The sequence below is a fragment of the Saimiri boliviensis genome, chromosome 7 (assembly GCF_048565385.1).
Source record: "Saimiri boliviensis isolate mSaiBol1 chromosome 7, mSaiBol1.pri, whole genome shotgun sequence".
NCBI lineage: Eukaryota > Metazoa > Chordata > Mammalia > Primates > Cebidae > Saimiri > Saimiri boliviensis.
The window spans coordinates 84,543,920-84,557,404 of record NC_133455.1 but is presented as its reverse complement, the minus strand read 5'-3'; the positions used below and the strand labels follow the sequence as shown (position 1 = coordinate 84,557,404).

Here is a 13,485-nt window from a genome sequence, read left to right as displayed (position 1 = left end):
TTAGAAGACATGTATTGACTTTTCTCATTCTAATATATTTCCCGTAATATTGACTTTTCTCATTCTAATATATTTCCCGTAAGTATTGCTACTTAATGTTAACATTTTAACTTCACCTCATCTGAACTGCAGTAGCTGCCTGTGTGTATGTTATCTGTAATGTGTGAAGCTACACCACTCTGTGGGAAGCAACACAACCTATAGCAAATTTAGAAACTTCGTGTGCAGCTGTCTGGAACAAACTGGATAGGTGCCATACCACATGGGCTGTGTAGGGACACTAGCCATAGACTCAGTACACTTTTGCTCTTCCCATCAATTGCAGTAATTTGTAACTGCCCACTTGCCAGCACTCCTTTAAATAATGCTAGTGCATAGTGAGTTCAGCTGGAGAGCCACGGTATCCTACTCTTCACAGATTTAGCAAATATATCTAGCTTTTCATTTCAAGGTACATGGATACGTTATTAGATTGCTCCTCTAACAATGGGGAAAGGCTAGAAGTTAACAAGTGGGTTGGGAAATTGTTCAATTTAATTAACCTAATTAACTTTACGGTTAGTGCCTCTGTGAAGATAATGGATTATAGGACTATAAAAACTCTAATTATTAGTGTCATCTAATTGGCAAAGGGAAAGGGGTGTGAATAAGAGAAAACATGTAGTGTTGGATTAAAATTTTGAGATTAAAATTTTTAAGAATCAGGAGTATAACTTGGATCCCTTGAATGGAGATGAACTGGGACCTCCTTCAGTTTGTAGATAATGTTAAATTAAAATGGAACAATCTAGTACCAGGTGACAAGCTAACACACGGTGGAGAAGTCATAGAATTTAATTTTAATTTTTTTTTTTTTACCAAAGAGTATTAATTTTAATTTTAATTTTTTTTGAGACAGAGTCTCAGTCTGTTGCCCAGGCTGGAGTACAGTGGTGCAATCTCAGCCCACTGCAGTCTCTATCTCCTGAGCTCAAGTGATTCTCGTGCCTCAGCCTCCTGAGTGGCTGGGACTACAGGTGTGTGCCACCACTGGGCGTGCTGTTTTTTGTATTTTTAGTAGAGATGAGGTTTCCCTATGTTGGCTAGGCTGGTCTCAAACTCCTGATCTCAAGTGATCCACCTGCCATGGTCTCCCTAAGTGCTAGGATTAAAGGAGTGAGCCACTGTGTTTAATTTCAAACAAACCCAACAAAGCAAAAATAAAAAAAATCCACAGCTGATCGATCTGTTTCTTGAAGTTTTGAACACACAAAACACTTTCTTATAACAAATAGGTCTGACAAGAATAAGGTCTTATTCTAGTAAGAATAATATAAAGGCCTGATCTTTTCTAAAAAATTCTCCTAAAACAGAGAGACAAATTTGCTTTATAAAAAGCTGACTTAGGCCACTTTGTGGTGAAAGGATTAGAGAAAAGCAAGAGTGATACCAGTCTTCCAGGTAATAGATAATGGTGAAAAATAGATGAATTTGAGTGATCTGCAGGAATTATAAACAATAGGGGCTGGGTGCAGTGCCTCATGGGAGTCCTAGGCAGGTGGATCACCTGCAGTCAGGAGTTCAAGACCAGCTTGGCCAATATGGTGAAACCCCATATCTACTAAAAATACAAAAATTAGTCAGGTGTGGTGGCACATACCTATAATCCCAGCTACTCAGGAGGCTGAGGCAGGAGAATTCCTTGAATCCACAAAGTGGAGGTTGCAGTGAGCTGAGATCACATCATTGCACTCTAGCCTGGGCAACAGAGCATGACTCTGTCTCAAAACAATCCCCTACCACCCCCAGAAAAACTCATAGGAGTTGGCGATTAATTGGTCAGGGGTGAGGAAGAGTCAAAGGTAAGTGTCAGTTAAGGCTAGGGTTTCCACAAAGCACTTATGTAGACATAAATGGAAAACTTGCAGGCTTTGCAGTACTAGTGTGAATAAGCGGAACTTGTCTTGGTGTTGGCACAATAAGGAAGTGTCTGCTGGTCGGGCGCAGTGGCTCTCACCTATAATCCCAGCACTTTGGGAGGCCGAGGCAGGTGGATCATGAGATCAGGAGTTCAAGACCACACTGGCCAACATGGTGAAACCCTGTCTCTACTAAAAAATAAAAAAAATTAGCTGGGCGTGGTGGCAGATGACTGTAATCCCAGCTACTCGGGAGGACGAGGCAGGAAAATCATTTGAGCCTGGGAGGCAGAGGTTGCAGTGAGCTGAGATCGTGTCATTGCACTCCAGCCTGGGCAACAAGAGCAAAACTCTGTCTCAAAAAAAAAAAAAAAAAAAAAAAAAAGCAATGTGTTTAATCTTCCAATTTAGAGAATATTTTATTTGATGTGATCCTTATGCCCATGGTACATTAGGTATGCCTTCATGAGATACAAGGGAACTAATAAGATAATGAGTTTACCTAGATGCCTACTTATCTCACTTTTAACTCTTTACACAGCTGATTTACTGCTTTAAGCAAAGCAAAAGTGGGCCACATGGTGGCTCACACCTGCAACCCTAGCGCTTTGGGAGGATGAGGCGGGCAGATCACTTGAGCACAGGAGTTCAAGACCAGACTGGGCAACATAGGGAGCCCTCATCTCTACCAAAATATAAAAATTAGCCATTTGTGTGGTGTGTGTGTCTGTAGTCCGAGCTATTCAGGAGGCTGAGGTGGGAAGACCACCTGAGCCTGGGAAGTCGAGGCTGCAGTGAGCTGTGATCTTGCCACTGTACTTCAGCTTGAGTGACAGAGTGAGATCCCAACTCAAATTAAAAAAAAAATCAAAGCAAAAGTAGCTGAACTGAGCCCAAGTTGTCATTTGCATCACTATGCCTGTAATCCCTGTGCACTTTCAAACATAAATCAGTGAGTTTCTGGCCTGAGCAACTATGTAGTTTATGATGCTGTTGCATGGACCACTAGGACTTTTGTTCTTGCTGTTGTCACTGTTGTTGTTGCAGTTATGAGGAAGGTAAAGAAAATTAGGTCAGTTTTGGACATTTGGACGTTTGAGGTCACTTTGATACTCCAAACGGAAATAGTAACTTGGCAGTTGCATATATGGGTCAAGATCCTAGAAGCGAGGTATAGACTAAAGATAACGATTTGAGAGTCCTTGGCTAAACAGATGGAAACTGAAATTATGAACACGGATGAGATCACCTAGGGAAAGAGTACAGTTGGAAGAGAATACAGACAAAAACTGAACCTGAGAAAAACACATATTTGATAGTTAAGGACAGTGAGTAGGCTGAGAAGACAGATGTATATACCAGAATAGGTAAGAGAAGCTTGGTTTCTGAATACCAAGAAGAAGATTATTTTAAGGAGAGTATGGTCAACAGCGTCAAATGCTACTGAGAATCATGTAAATGAAAAACTGAAGCCAGGCATGGTGGCAGGTGCCCGCAGTCTCAGCAACCTGGGAGGCTGTGGCAGAAGGATTGTGTGAGCCCAGGCATTTGAGACCAGCCTGGGAAACGTAGCAAGACCTTATCTCAAAAATAAAAACTTAAAAAGTGTCTACTGCATTTAGCAACCAGAGGTTATTGATGGCATTAGTGAAAGCTGTTTTTGTAGAGTGGTGGTGGCTAAACCCAGGTATTAATAGTTTTTGGAGAGATTAGGAAGTGAGGAGAGGGCACCAAGTACTGACAACCTTTGAGAAATTTAACCTTGAAGGGATGGGAAAGATTAACAGGAACATTTTAGAAAGCCAGGAAAGAGAGATCCAAGTAATAATAGCATGCTTGTTAACCATTAATTTAATTCCACAAGAATTTCAACACATGAAGGGCACAGAAAAAAGAACTGAGAACTGAGAGATGAGTAAGATGCATTCCCTTCCCTCAAAGTGCTCATGGTTTAGTAGGAGAGAGAGAGAGGGACGGATAAATAATTATTGCATGGAAAGTACAATAATAAATGTATTAGACTTGATAGTAACATAGATGGGAGTGAAGAGCATATTTATTAGAAAGGAGATCAGAGAAGACATAGAAGTGCCTTTTGTAAAAGGCAAAAGATTTATACGCTCTGAAGAGAAACCAGAGTATTGACTTTTGAACTAAGTTATGATTTCATATGTGTTTGCTAGGATGACTATCAGAAAGATACTCCAGGAAGAAGGAAAAGCATAGCTTATTGGAAAACTACATGTAATCTTTGAAGAGGTGGGTTCTTGGAATCACATTGCGTAGATTTAAATCTTGCCTCTATCATTAGCAGCTTTGTATCCTTGGGTAATCACCACAGCTTTGAAAAGCCACAATTTCCTCATCTATAAAATGAAGGCTGATAATTCCTACCTCAGGATTTTAGGGAGGCTTAAAAGCTGTGAAACACTGAATTCAGTAGCGGGCATGCAGCAAACCATCAATACACATTAACTCTTGTTATTATTAATGTAAATTGCAAAAAGAGAGGCAGGGTATGAAGCTGAAGAAGGTAATCAGGAGTCATCATGGTAGATTTGTCAGGAAAGTTAGCACTGTTCCCAGCATTAATTAAAACAAACGAGAACAATTATTAGGAAACAGTTCAACTGAAGTCAGGCTTAGGTCTACTAAAAATAGTTTTCAGGAAGCATCTTAATTATAATCTCTTGTTGATGAAGCCTAAGGCAACAAGTAAGTACAAGTACCTTAAAGTCTACTAATTAGGAGCCTAAGATTGCTAACCTCTAATTGTGCAATTTGCAAATTTTTTTTACATCACATTCTGTAATGCAATGGATTATTTTCCATTAATACTGGCAGTGAACATTTTTCTAATATTTTTTCTTTATACATTTCATATTTTTAAAAATAAGTTGGTAATATGGTAATACTTTAATTTCATCACAAAAATGATTTCAACCCCACCACTCAAAACAACAAAAAACATTGATCAGGCTGGGCAAGATGGCTCATGCCTGTAATCCCAGCACTTTGTGAGGCCAAGGCAGGAGGATGGCTTGAGCCAGGGTTGAGACCATCCCTGGGCAATACAAGGAGACCCCATCTCTACAAAAAATGAAAAAAACTAGCCGTGCATGGTGGTGTGTGCATGTAGTTCCAGGAAATTGGGAGGCTGAGGTAGGAGGATTGCTTGGACCCAGAAGACTGAGGCTTGTGAGCTATGATCATGCCACTGCACTCCAGTCTGGTCGACAGAGTGAGACCTTGTCTCAACATAAATAAATTAAACAAACAAGCCTTGATCACATAGTGTAGCTAACCTTTAGAATGTTGGCAAGGGCATTTTAAGTAGAATTAGACTCCAGAAAAAGCTGCAGATGGATCTAAGGAAATTAACATGGGACCTATGACCCCTATCCCTTTGACATAGTTTGAATCGATAAAGGTTTCCCTAGTCCAAAAAGTAAGCAATTTTTGTTTTAGATTTTTATTTTGAGAAAGTAGTTTTCTGTGTAGGAGTTCAACTTCTCACTTATGTGAACAATATTCCTTCCATAAAAAGAATTTTTGGTTTGAAAAGATAATTCGGGATCACTACTGTTTGGAGTATTTACTATTTTTGAAGGTAAAAAGTTCACGTGGATATCTTCACTTAGGAATGATATTTTAGTCTTTGAGACGGCAGAATGAAATTTTAGTCTTTGAGACGGCATAAACTCTGATTTTGTTGATACTAGTTACATTGTTAATGTTGATTTTGAAATTTTGTATGGACTGGTTTATGTTACATCCTATGTGTGTGCCTCAATTTCCCTAACATGGTCTGAGCCTGTAGATTACTCCTCACTTTATGTAGTTGGGTTAATTCTTCCAGATGTTCAATGCTCTCCGAGTTCATTACTTGTGGTTGACTATACTTTCCACGGTTGGAGGTCTTGAACTTCTTCTACTATTTAGGTCTTATCTTTAGGCTTGTGGATGCTTTATAAGAACACTGAGACAATCTAAGAGTACAGGGCAATTTTTTTTTTTTTAATTAAAAAACTTTTTTTTAAAGAGACAGGGTTTCATTCTGTTGCCCAGGTTGGGGGGCGGTGGTGGGATGGTAGCTCCCTGCAGCTGCCAACTCCTGGGCTCAAGCAATTCTCCCAGATTCTCCCACCTCCGCTTCTTGGGTAGCTAGGACCACAGGTGCACCACCAGCCCAGCTAACTTCACGTTTCTTGTAGAGAAGGGTGCGGGGTGGGGGTGGAAGGGTCTCACTATGTTGCCCAGGCTGGTCTCAAACTCCTCGCCTCAATGGATTATCCTGCCTTCGTCTCCCACAGTGCTGAGATCACAGTTCTGAGCCACCATACCCGCCAACACAAACTTCAAGAGGCAACTATGGATTTCAGGGTGACCTCCTCCCAGCCCGCCCAAAGTAACATCTGTGACCCAATACACAGATGGGTCACAGATTTTTTATGACCGAATAAAAAATTTCATCAAATAATACGTATTCCACTATCTGAGAGGTGCCTGGTATCTCTATGTCTTTCTTTCTTTCTTTCTTTTTTTGGAGACAGAGTCTCGTTCTGTCTCCAGCCTGGAGTGCAGTGTCACGATCCCGGCTCACCGCAACCTCTGCATCCCAGGTTCAAGGGATTCTCCTGCAACAGCCTCCTGAGTAGCTGGGATTACAGGCACTCGCCACGACGCCCAGCACGTTTTTGTATTTTTAGTAGAGACGGGGTTTCGCCGTATCATCCAGGCTGGTTTTGAACCCTTGACGTCAGGTGATCCGCCCGCCTTGGCCTCCCCAAGTGTCGGGATTACGGGCGTGAGCCACTGCGCACGGCCATCTAACGGTACTTCACAGAAAACTGAAACCACAACACGCACCTGTACCCCGTCCAGGTAGAAATCAACTCAATTAGCTGTACGAATCCCTAAACGGGTCGCTAAGGCCTACTGAAAACTCTCCTCGCGGCTGCTCCAGCGGGACAGCCCTTCCGAAACGCGGCGCTTCCAGCGGCGAAGGCCCCGGCCCGAGGCTAAGTCACAGAGCAGCCCCGGCGCTTCGCGCGGGAAAACGGAGCGTTCGCTGACAGGGAAGCGGCGCCTCACCCACCCACAGCCCCGACTGGGTGGATGATGCAGGGCTCAGCCCATTTCCCTGCCCTCCCGCTTTCACAAAGTCAGCCCCGCCCCCTTGTGTTTCCCCGGAGAGTCTAGTTTCGCCCCCTCTAAGTGGGCAGAGCGCCGAACGATCGATGCTTTCCTCCCCGCCCCGAGATCCGCCATTTTTGAGGGCGGGGGAGGAGAAACAAGCCGGAGCCGCTGAGGCGCAACGGGATGCCGACTGAGTTTTGCCTCTGGTCCCAGCCCTGTGGGGCCAGGGCGGAAGAACCTACCCAAGCCCTTCCTCCCGCCGCCTCTCCGGAATGAGGTGTCAGCGCCCGTGCGGGACAGCCCCCTTCCTCCTGCGAGCGTGAGTGGCGACCGGCGGCTCCGACTGCCGGGCGCCCGCGCGCGCCCCCGCGCGCCCCTTCGCTGTCAGTTACCCCGCGCGCCTCCGCCCCTCTCCCGCCAGCTCTGCGCTCGGCGCAGACTCGTTTGTTTGTTTCTGCAGGAACCCGAGAGGAGGCCGAAACCGAGACCATGCCTGGGAAGCTGAAGGTGAAAATCGTGGCCGGGCGCCATTTGCCAGTGATGGACCGTGCTAGTGACCTGACTGATGCCTTCGTGGAGGTTGGTGCCGGGTCCTGCCCCTCAAAACACAGGGAGCGCCAAGCCCTCTGAAGGATCTGCCCACCTCGCCCCCAGCCCCTCGGCCCGTTCCCTTCTCGACTGCCCTTCCGTCGGCCGTGGTTGCCCAGCTCTCCCACGAGGGATGACCGCGGAGACCTCAGCGCGAGCGATGGGTGCACGGCTCATAGGCGTCCGCGGCACCTCGCGTTGCGCGGGGAGGCTCATACTGTTCTGCATGCCGGGGTGACCCTGATGTCAGGACTCGTTAGCAGGCCACCTGGCACTCAGGAGATCCCAAGGCGTGGCCTGGCAGCCACACGCACACACGCGCACACACACGCGCGCGCGCACACACGCGGACGGCGGGTTGACTCCGATGTCAGGACTTACAGGCCACCTGGCACTCAGGAGATCCCAACATGTGGCCCCACAGCCACCAAAACATGCACGCACGCACACACACCCCTTGGGATGGGTGGCCAGATGGGTGGACATCACGTTTAAGAATGTGCATGAAGCCCTTTATGGGCGCTTGGGGTCCCCTAGTGCGAGGAAATCCATTCTCATGCCTGACATGTTGTGAATCTGCCTTGAAAGTTCTAAAACACAACTGTAACACTTCCTGCTCTTGTATGGACTGGTAGGTCTGAGGAGGTGTGTCAGGGTAATTTAGGCCTTGAGGTAGGAAGTCAGTTAATTGCCATGGACTTAAATTGCAAAATTGCTTTTTAAGTCTAATGATTAGTTTAAAAGTCATGCAAATTAGTAAAGGCTTAGGGCCCGGAAGGTAATAACCCACAGTCTGAAAGAAGCCAAGTAAAGATTGTAATAAAAATTGGCGTGATGAGCCAGACCATTTAAGCAGTAATCATTTGGGCTATTAGTGCCTAGAGTTGATGGATAGATACATCATAATATATATCCCGATTTAATCTCAATATTCCTCATGTTTCCTAAATGTTATCTAACTTAATAATTGGAGTTCACTGCCCCCCACCCCCACCTATTGTCATGGTGATAATTCATTTGAGAAAGCTCTTGAGTGCTCTTGTGCCAGATACTAGGTAAATCCACAAACAACCAAAGCATAATATTTGCTTTCAGGTAGTTCAGACATCGACCCACACAGCCTATTTCATAACTGATAGCTAACGTGTTGAATCTAATAATTGCCAGATCTATGCTAAGTACTTTTAAATTCTTAGTTTTCACAACAGTCCTACAGGAGTATTGTTACTGTCCCATGTTACAGTTGAGGTAACCGAGGCCCAGGAAAGGTTGAAAATTTGCTTAAGGTTACATAGCTTGCAAACCTCCATAGCCTGGCAGTCCGTTCTCTTAACCACTGCTAATACAGCCTCACCAAAGTGATGAATGTTGTATTAGAATATGGAAACAGTTCTGTCCCTGAAGGTTGAGAAAGGTACCCTGTAGAAGTGACATTTGAAGGGTACCCAGGATTTTACCAGACAAAGGGAACACCAAAGGCAAAGGCGTAGAATGGGATATATAGTATGTTCAGGAAACTGCCTTAGTTTGGAATGGGTCTGGAGTAAAGGTAGGGGATATGTGGGTAGTGGAGCTTGTTAGGGGTGAGGCTGGAAAGCCCTATACTCTATGAAACCTCATTTTCTGTAATATTTATAAGCAGGGACAAGGAAGGCTTTTTTTTTTTTGTTTTTTTCTTCCTTTTTTAAGGAGACAAGTTTTGCTCTGTTGCCCAGGCTGGAATGCAGCTCATTGTAGCCTCCCACTCCTGGCCTCTCAAGCCATCCTCCTTCTTCTTCCACTTCGGCATCCCAAAATGCTGGAATTACCGGCTTGAGCCACCATGCCTGTTCAGGGGAGTTTTTTTGTGCAGAAATAAAGTAAGATCATATTTTTATTAGTTTGTTTCTTTATAGAATGGCCTGAATGAGAATGCTATTGATGGACTAGACAGATGGGCAGTGAGGCAGGGAGATCAGTTAAGAAGGTGGTAAAATTATCTGGGTAATAAATATGTGGGAATGGTAAAAGGAATGGGACAGAAAGATTTGTGGGACATTTCTTAGGTTAAAATTGTCAGGCCTTGATAACTAGGTGGATTTTGCTGGTGAGGAAGGGGGCTGATTGATTCACAGGTTATTTATTATTTCCTTCTTAGAACAAATTGAGTGTTTGCTGTTTGCCAGGCCCTGGGCTAGTCACTGGTCTAGCTGATATATGTACACGTATATGTGGTGAATAAGACAGACTTGGTTCCTACTGTTTTTTTTTTGTTTGTTTGTTTGTTTTTTGAGACAGAGTCTTGCTCTGTTGCCCAGACTGGAGTGCTGTCGTGTGATCTCAGCTCACTGCAACCTCCGCTTCCCAGGTTTAAGCAATTCTCCTGTCTCAGCCTGCTGAGTAGCTTGGATTACAGGCGTGTAATTTTTGTACTTTTAGTAGAGATGGGGTTTCACTGTGTTGGCCAGGTTGGTCTTGAACTCCTGACTTTGTGATCTGCCCGCTTCGGCCTCCCAAAGTGCTGGGATTACAAGTGTGAGCCACCACACCTGGCCGGTTCTTACTTTTAATGCAGCTTATATTTTAGTGGGAGAGATAGATGTTTGAAAGGTAAATAAATGATTAAATATACAGTTACAAATTGGGATATGTGCCATGAAAGAGAACAATGGAAAGAGAACAATAAGGAACACCTACTTTAGGTTGAGTAATCAGGGGAAGTCCCTGAGAAAGTGTGCATCAAACCCAAGATCTGCTGGATGAGAAAGTGCCTGCTGCTGAGGGAGTATATTTGTGTGTGTAGGGGAGTCGGTGAATAGAAGATAACCTGGAGATTTCATGTAGAGATTTGGTGTGTTTTAGGAAGTGAAGGATGATGCATGTGGCTGGCATGTAGTCAGTGAAGGGAAGAGTACTATAAGATAAAGTTGGAGAGTTAATCAAAGAGCCAGTCTTGCAAGGACAAAGACCACGATTGAGAGTTTGAATTTTACCCTAAATTCATTCAGAAGCAGTTAAGATAAGCACTATTTTTATATGGAAAATGGATTGAAGGGGAAAGAGTAGAAATTAGGCAGTTATTCAGATTCTGTAATAGTTCAAATAACAGGTGATATGGGATAAGGTAATGGTTTTGGTAATGCAGACAAGTGGATAAATTGCAGGTATATTTTGAAGATGGACTGAACGATGACTCCTAGCTTTCTGAAGTATTTGGTTTTCTGACATTCCATTAGGATGATAAAGATTGAGGAGGATCATTTCCCATTTCAGCATGTTAGGTTTGAGATATCTATAGGGCCTTTAATTGGAGCTCTCAAGGAAGTGATTTGATTTATGACTACGGTATTCAAAGAGAAGTTTGAGTTAAAAATGAGCACACTAGCCAGTGTTTCTCAACTATGAGACCCAGTACTCCTTTTAGATACCTGGTATTTTGAAATCTGCCTTTTCTATCCTGGCATGACATTTTTTTGGTAATATAGTCTGTGTATACTTACAATTAAAAAAAAAATCAGTACGATGGTCTAACTATAGTAGAGAAATAGAAGTATTTGTTGTTGTTATTATTTTTTTGAGACAGAGTCTTGCTCTGTTGCCTGGGCTAGAGTGCAATGGTGTGATCTTGGCTCACTGCAACCTCCGCCTCCGGGGCTCAAGCGAGTCTTCTGCCTCAGCCTCCTGAGTAGCTGGGATTACAGGCTCCTGCCATCGCGCCTGGCTAATTTTTATATTTTTAGTAGAGTCGGGGTTTTGCCACGTTGGTCAGGCTATTCTTGGACTCCTGACCTCAGGTGCTCTGCCCGTCTCGGCCTCCCTAAGTGTTAGGATTACAGGTGTGAGCCACTGCGCCTGGCCTGTTATTTTAATATGAAAGTACTTTTTCATGACCATAATAGAAAACATGAAGTGATTAGATGAGTCAATGAATATTGGCCTTTGTATGTATTAGATACTGTACTGGATGCTGGGGATATAGCAATACATTTTAAAGAAACAAAAAACTTCAATCATGGAACTTACATTTTAGTGGGAGGAGGGAGTTCATAAGTAAGATAATTGAATAAAAGATATAGTATGCTGGGTGGTGAGAAATGCCCCATGTGGAGAAAATAAAGCTGGGACGTGGGATAGGGAGTGCCTTGCCTATGTGAAAATCATGCAAATATGACTGCTTCTCAAACAGAATGAGACAGTTGTGTAGTTTTGGGATCTCAGATCTTCATTGCCATTGGGTATCTGATTTTTCCAAAATAGTTAATTCATGGGAAAAAGCAGAGTTACCTCTTGATTTACATGATGGTTGTAGTTCTTGACAGTTACATACCTTGAAACCCGATTGTTAACACTTTTATCTGTAAAACTGAATTGGGTTCTAGGTAGGTTTCTTCTTCTTTCTTTTTTTCTTTTTGAAACGGAGCTTCATTTTTGTTGCCCAGGCTGAAGTGCAATGGTGCAATCTCAGCTCACTGCGCAATCTGCCTCCCGGGTTCAAGCGATTCTTCTGTTTCAGCCTCCCAAGTAGCTGGGACTACAGGCACACCACCATGCCTGGCAAATTTTTTGTATTTTTAGTAGAGAAGGGGGTTTCACCATGTTTGTCAGACTGGTCTTGAGTCCCTGACCTCAGGTGATCCACCCGCCTTGGCCTCCCAAAGTTCTGGGATTACAGGTGTGAGCCATCACACCCAGCCTTTTAGGTACACATGTGATCATCTAGTGGGACATTGAAAAATCATGACATGGTAAAAGTCTTCATTGTTGATAACTCTTTTGCATTGAGGAATACCTAGCATCTTTGACCCTTCATCAGTGCAATTACTATTTTCCTCAAAAGCACTGCTAGGTGTTTCTAAAGCTTCTTTAGGAGTTGGTTCTGTCTTTTTTGCAAACCTGTGACTTAGGGTGAGGGAGAGAAACAGGATAAATCCTTGAGAAAACTTGATATTAAGAGGTTTATTAGAGGAGGAGGACTAGAGGAAGGAAACTGAGATTGTGAGCCAGTGGGTGGGAGAAAAATGGGGAACGAAATGTCTTAGAAGGCAAGAGAGGAAGTTTCTAGAAAGAGGAAGCTCAATTGTTAAATGTCACTGAGGTCAAGTAGGAAGACAGAAAAATCAGGCAACTGTTTCAAGAAGTATGGCAATGAAGTGGGGGAGGAAACCTAGAGTGGTATTTGTGAAGTAGTTTTAGTACTTAAAAAAAATGAAAAGATACAGAACTTATTTGTATGATAATAGGAATAATCCAGTGGAAAGGGGAAACATTAATGCAGGAAAAGGGGGATAATGAAGGATTATACTATAATAAGGGGATAAATGGCTTGATAAAGACTAAGTTCGCAGAAGAGGGAGATAATGAAGCTTGGGCTAGTCATGAGAAACCTTTATCCTGGGCCTGGAGGATGGTAAAATTTCCAGAGGCAGAGAGAAAAAGGAAGACAGAATTTTCAGGTGACTAGGACAAACTTGGTAAAAGCAAAAGAAGAAATAGAGTATGTATTGATGTAATTGAATGCATTTCAATTGAATGAATTTCACTCATACGTAATTGAAAGTAGGATTCTTGTTGAATAGAAGTGGGAAATAAATCTGGCTAGGAAAGGGGGATACTGATTACTGAGTAGTCCAGAAATTAAGAGGAGACGTTTATACAGTTGAAGCTCTCTTAACAACTTCCATGAACTGACTCATTGCGATCCTCAGCCCTCTGCGTTGCTTCCAAAAAGTGTATTTGTAAATACTCCTCTGAATAAGACTACTCTCCAGTGTTTCTGGAGTCTCCCATCAGTTGGCTGATAATGCTTTACCAAGAAGCAGTTGTGTTTATTCCCAAATCTGCTATGTCAACTGTATTTATTACTATAATTTATTTAAACCTT

General features: G+C 43.2%; 1 protein-coding gene across 21 annotated transcripts in view; it reads left to right on the top strand.

Annotated features, from left to right (window-relative positions):
- Positions 1–7,132: 7,132 nt before the first annotated feature.
- C2CD5 (C2 calcium dependent domain containing 5) overlaps positions 7,133–13,485 on the top strand; it is a 93,392-nt gene continuing 87,039 nt past the window's right edge. For 8 of the 21 annotated variants that reach the window (XM_074402902.1, XM_074402898.1, XM_074402893.1 and 5 more), the window contains exons 1-2: positions 7,133–7,356; positions 7,498–7,616. In XM_074402902.1, the coding sequence (XP_074259003.1) occupies positions 7,527–7,616 (90 nt within the window). In that variant the 5' untranslated portion in view covers positions 7,133–7,356; positions 7,498–7,526. The remainder of the gene's footprint in view (positions 7,357–7,497; positions 7,617–13,485) is intronic. The other 13 variants (XM_074402892.1, XM_074402886.1, XM_074402884.1 and 10 more) reach the window with 4 other exon arrangements.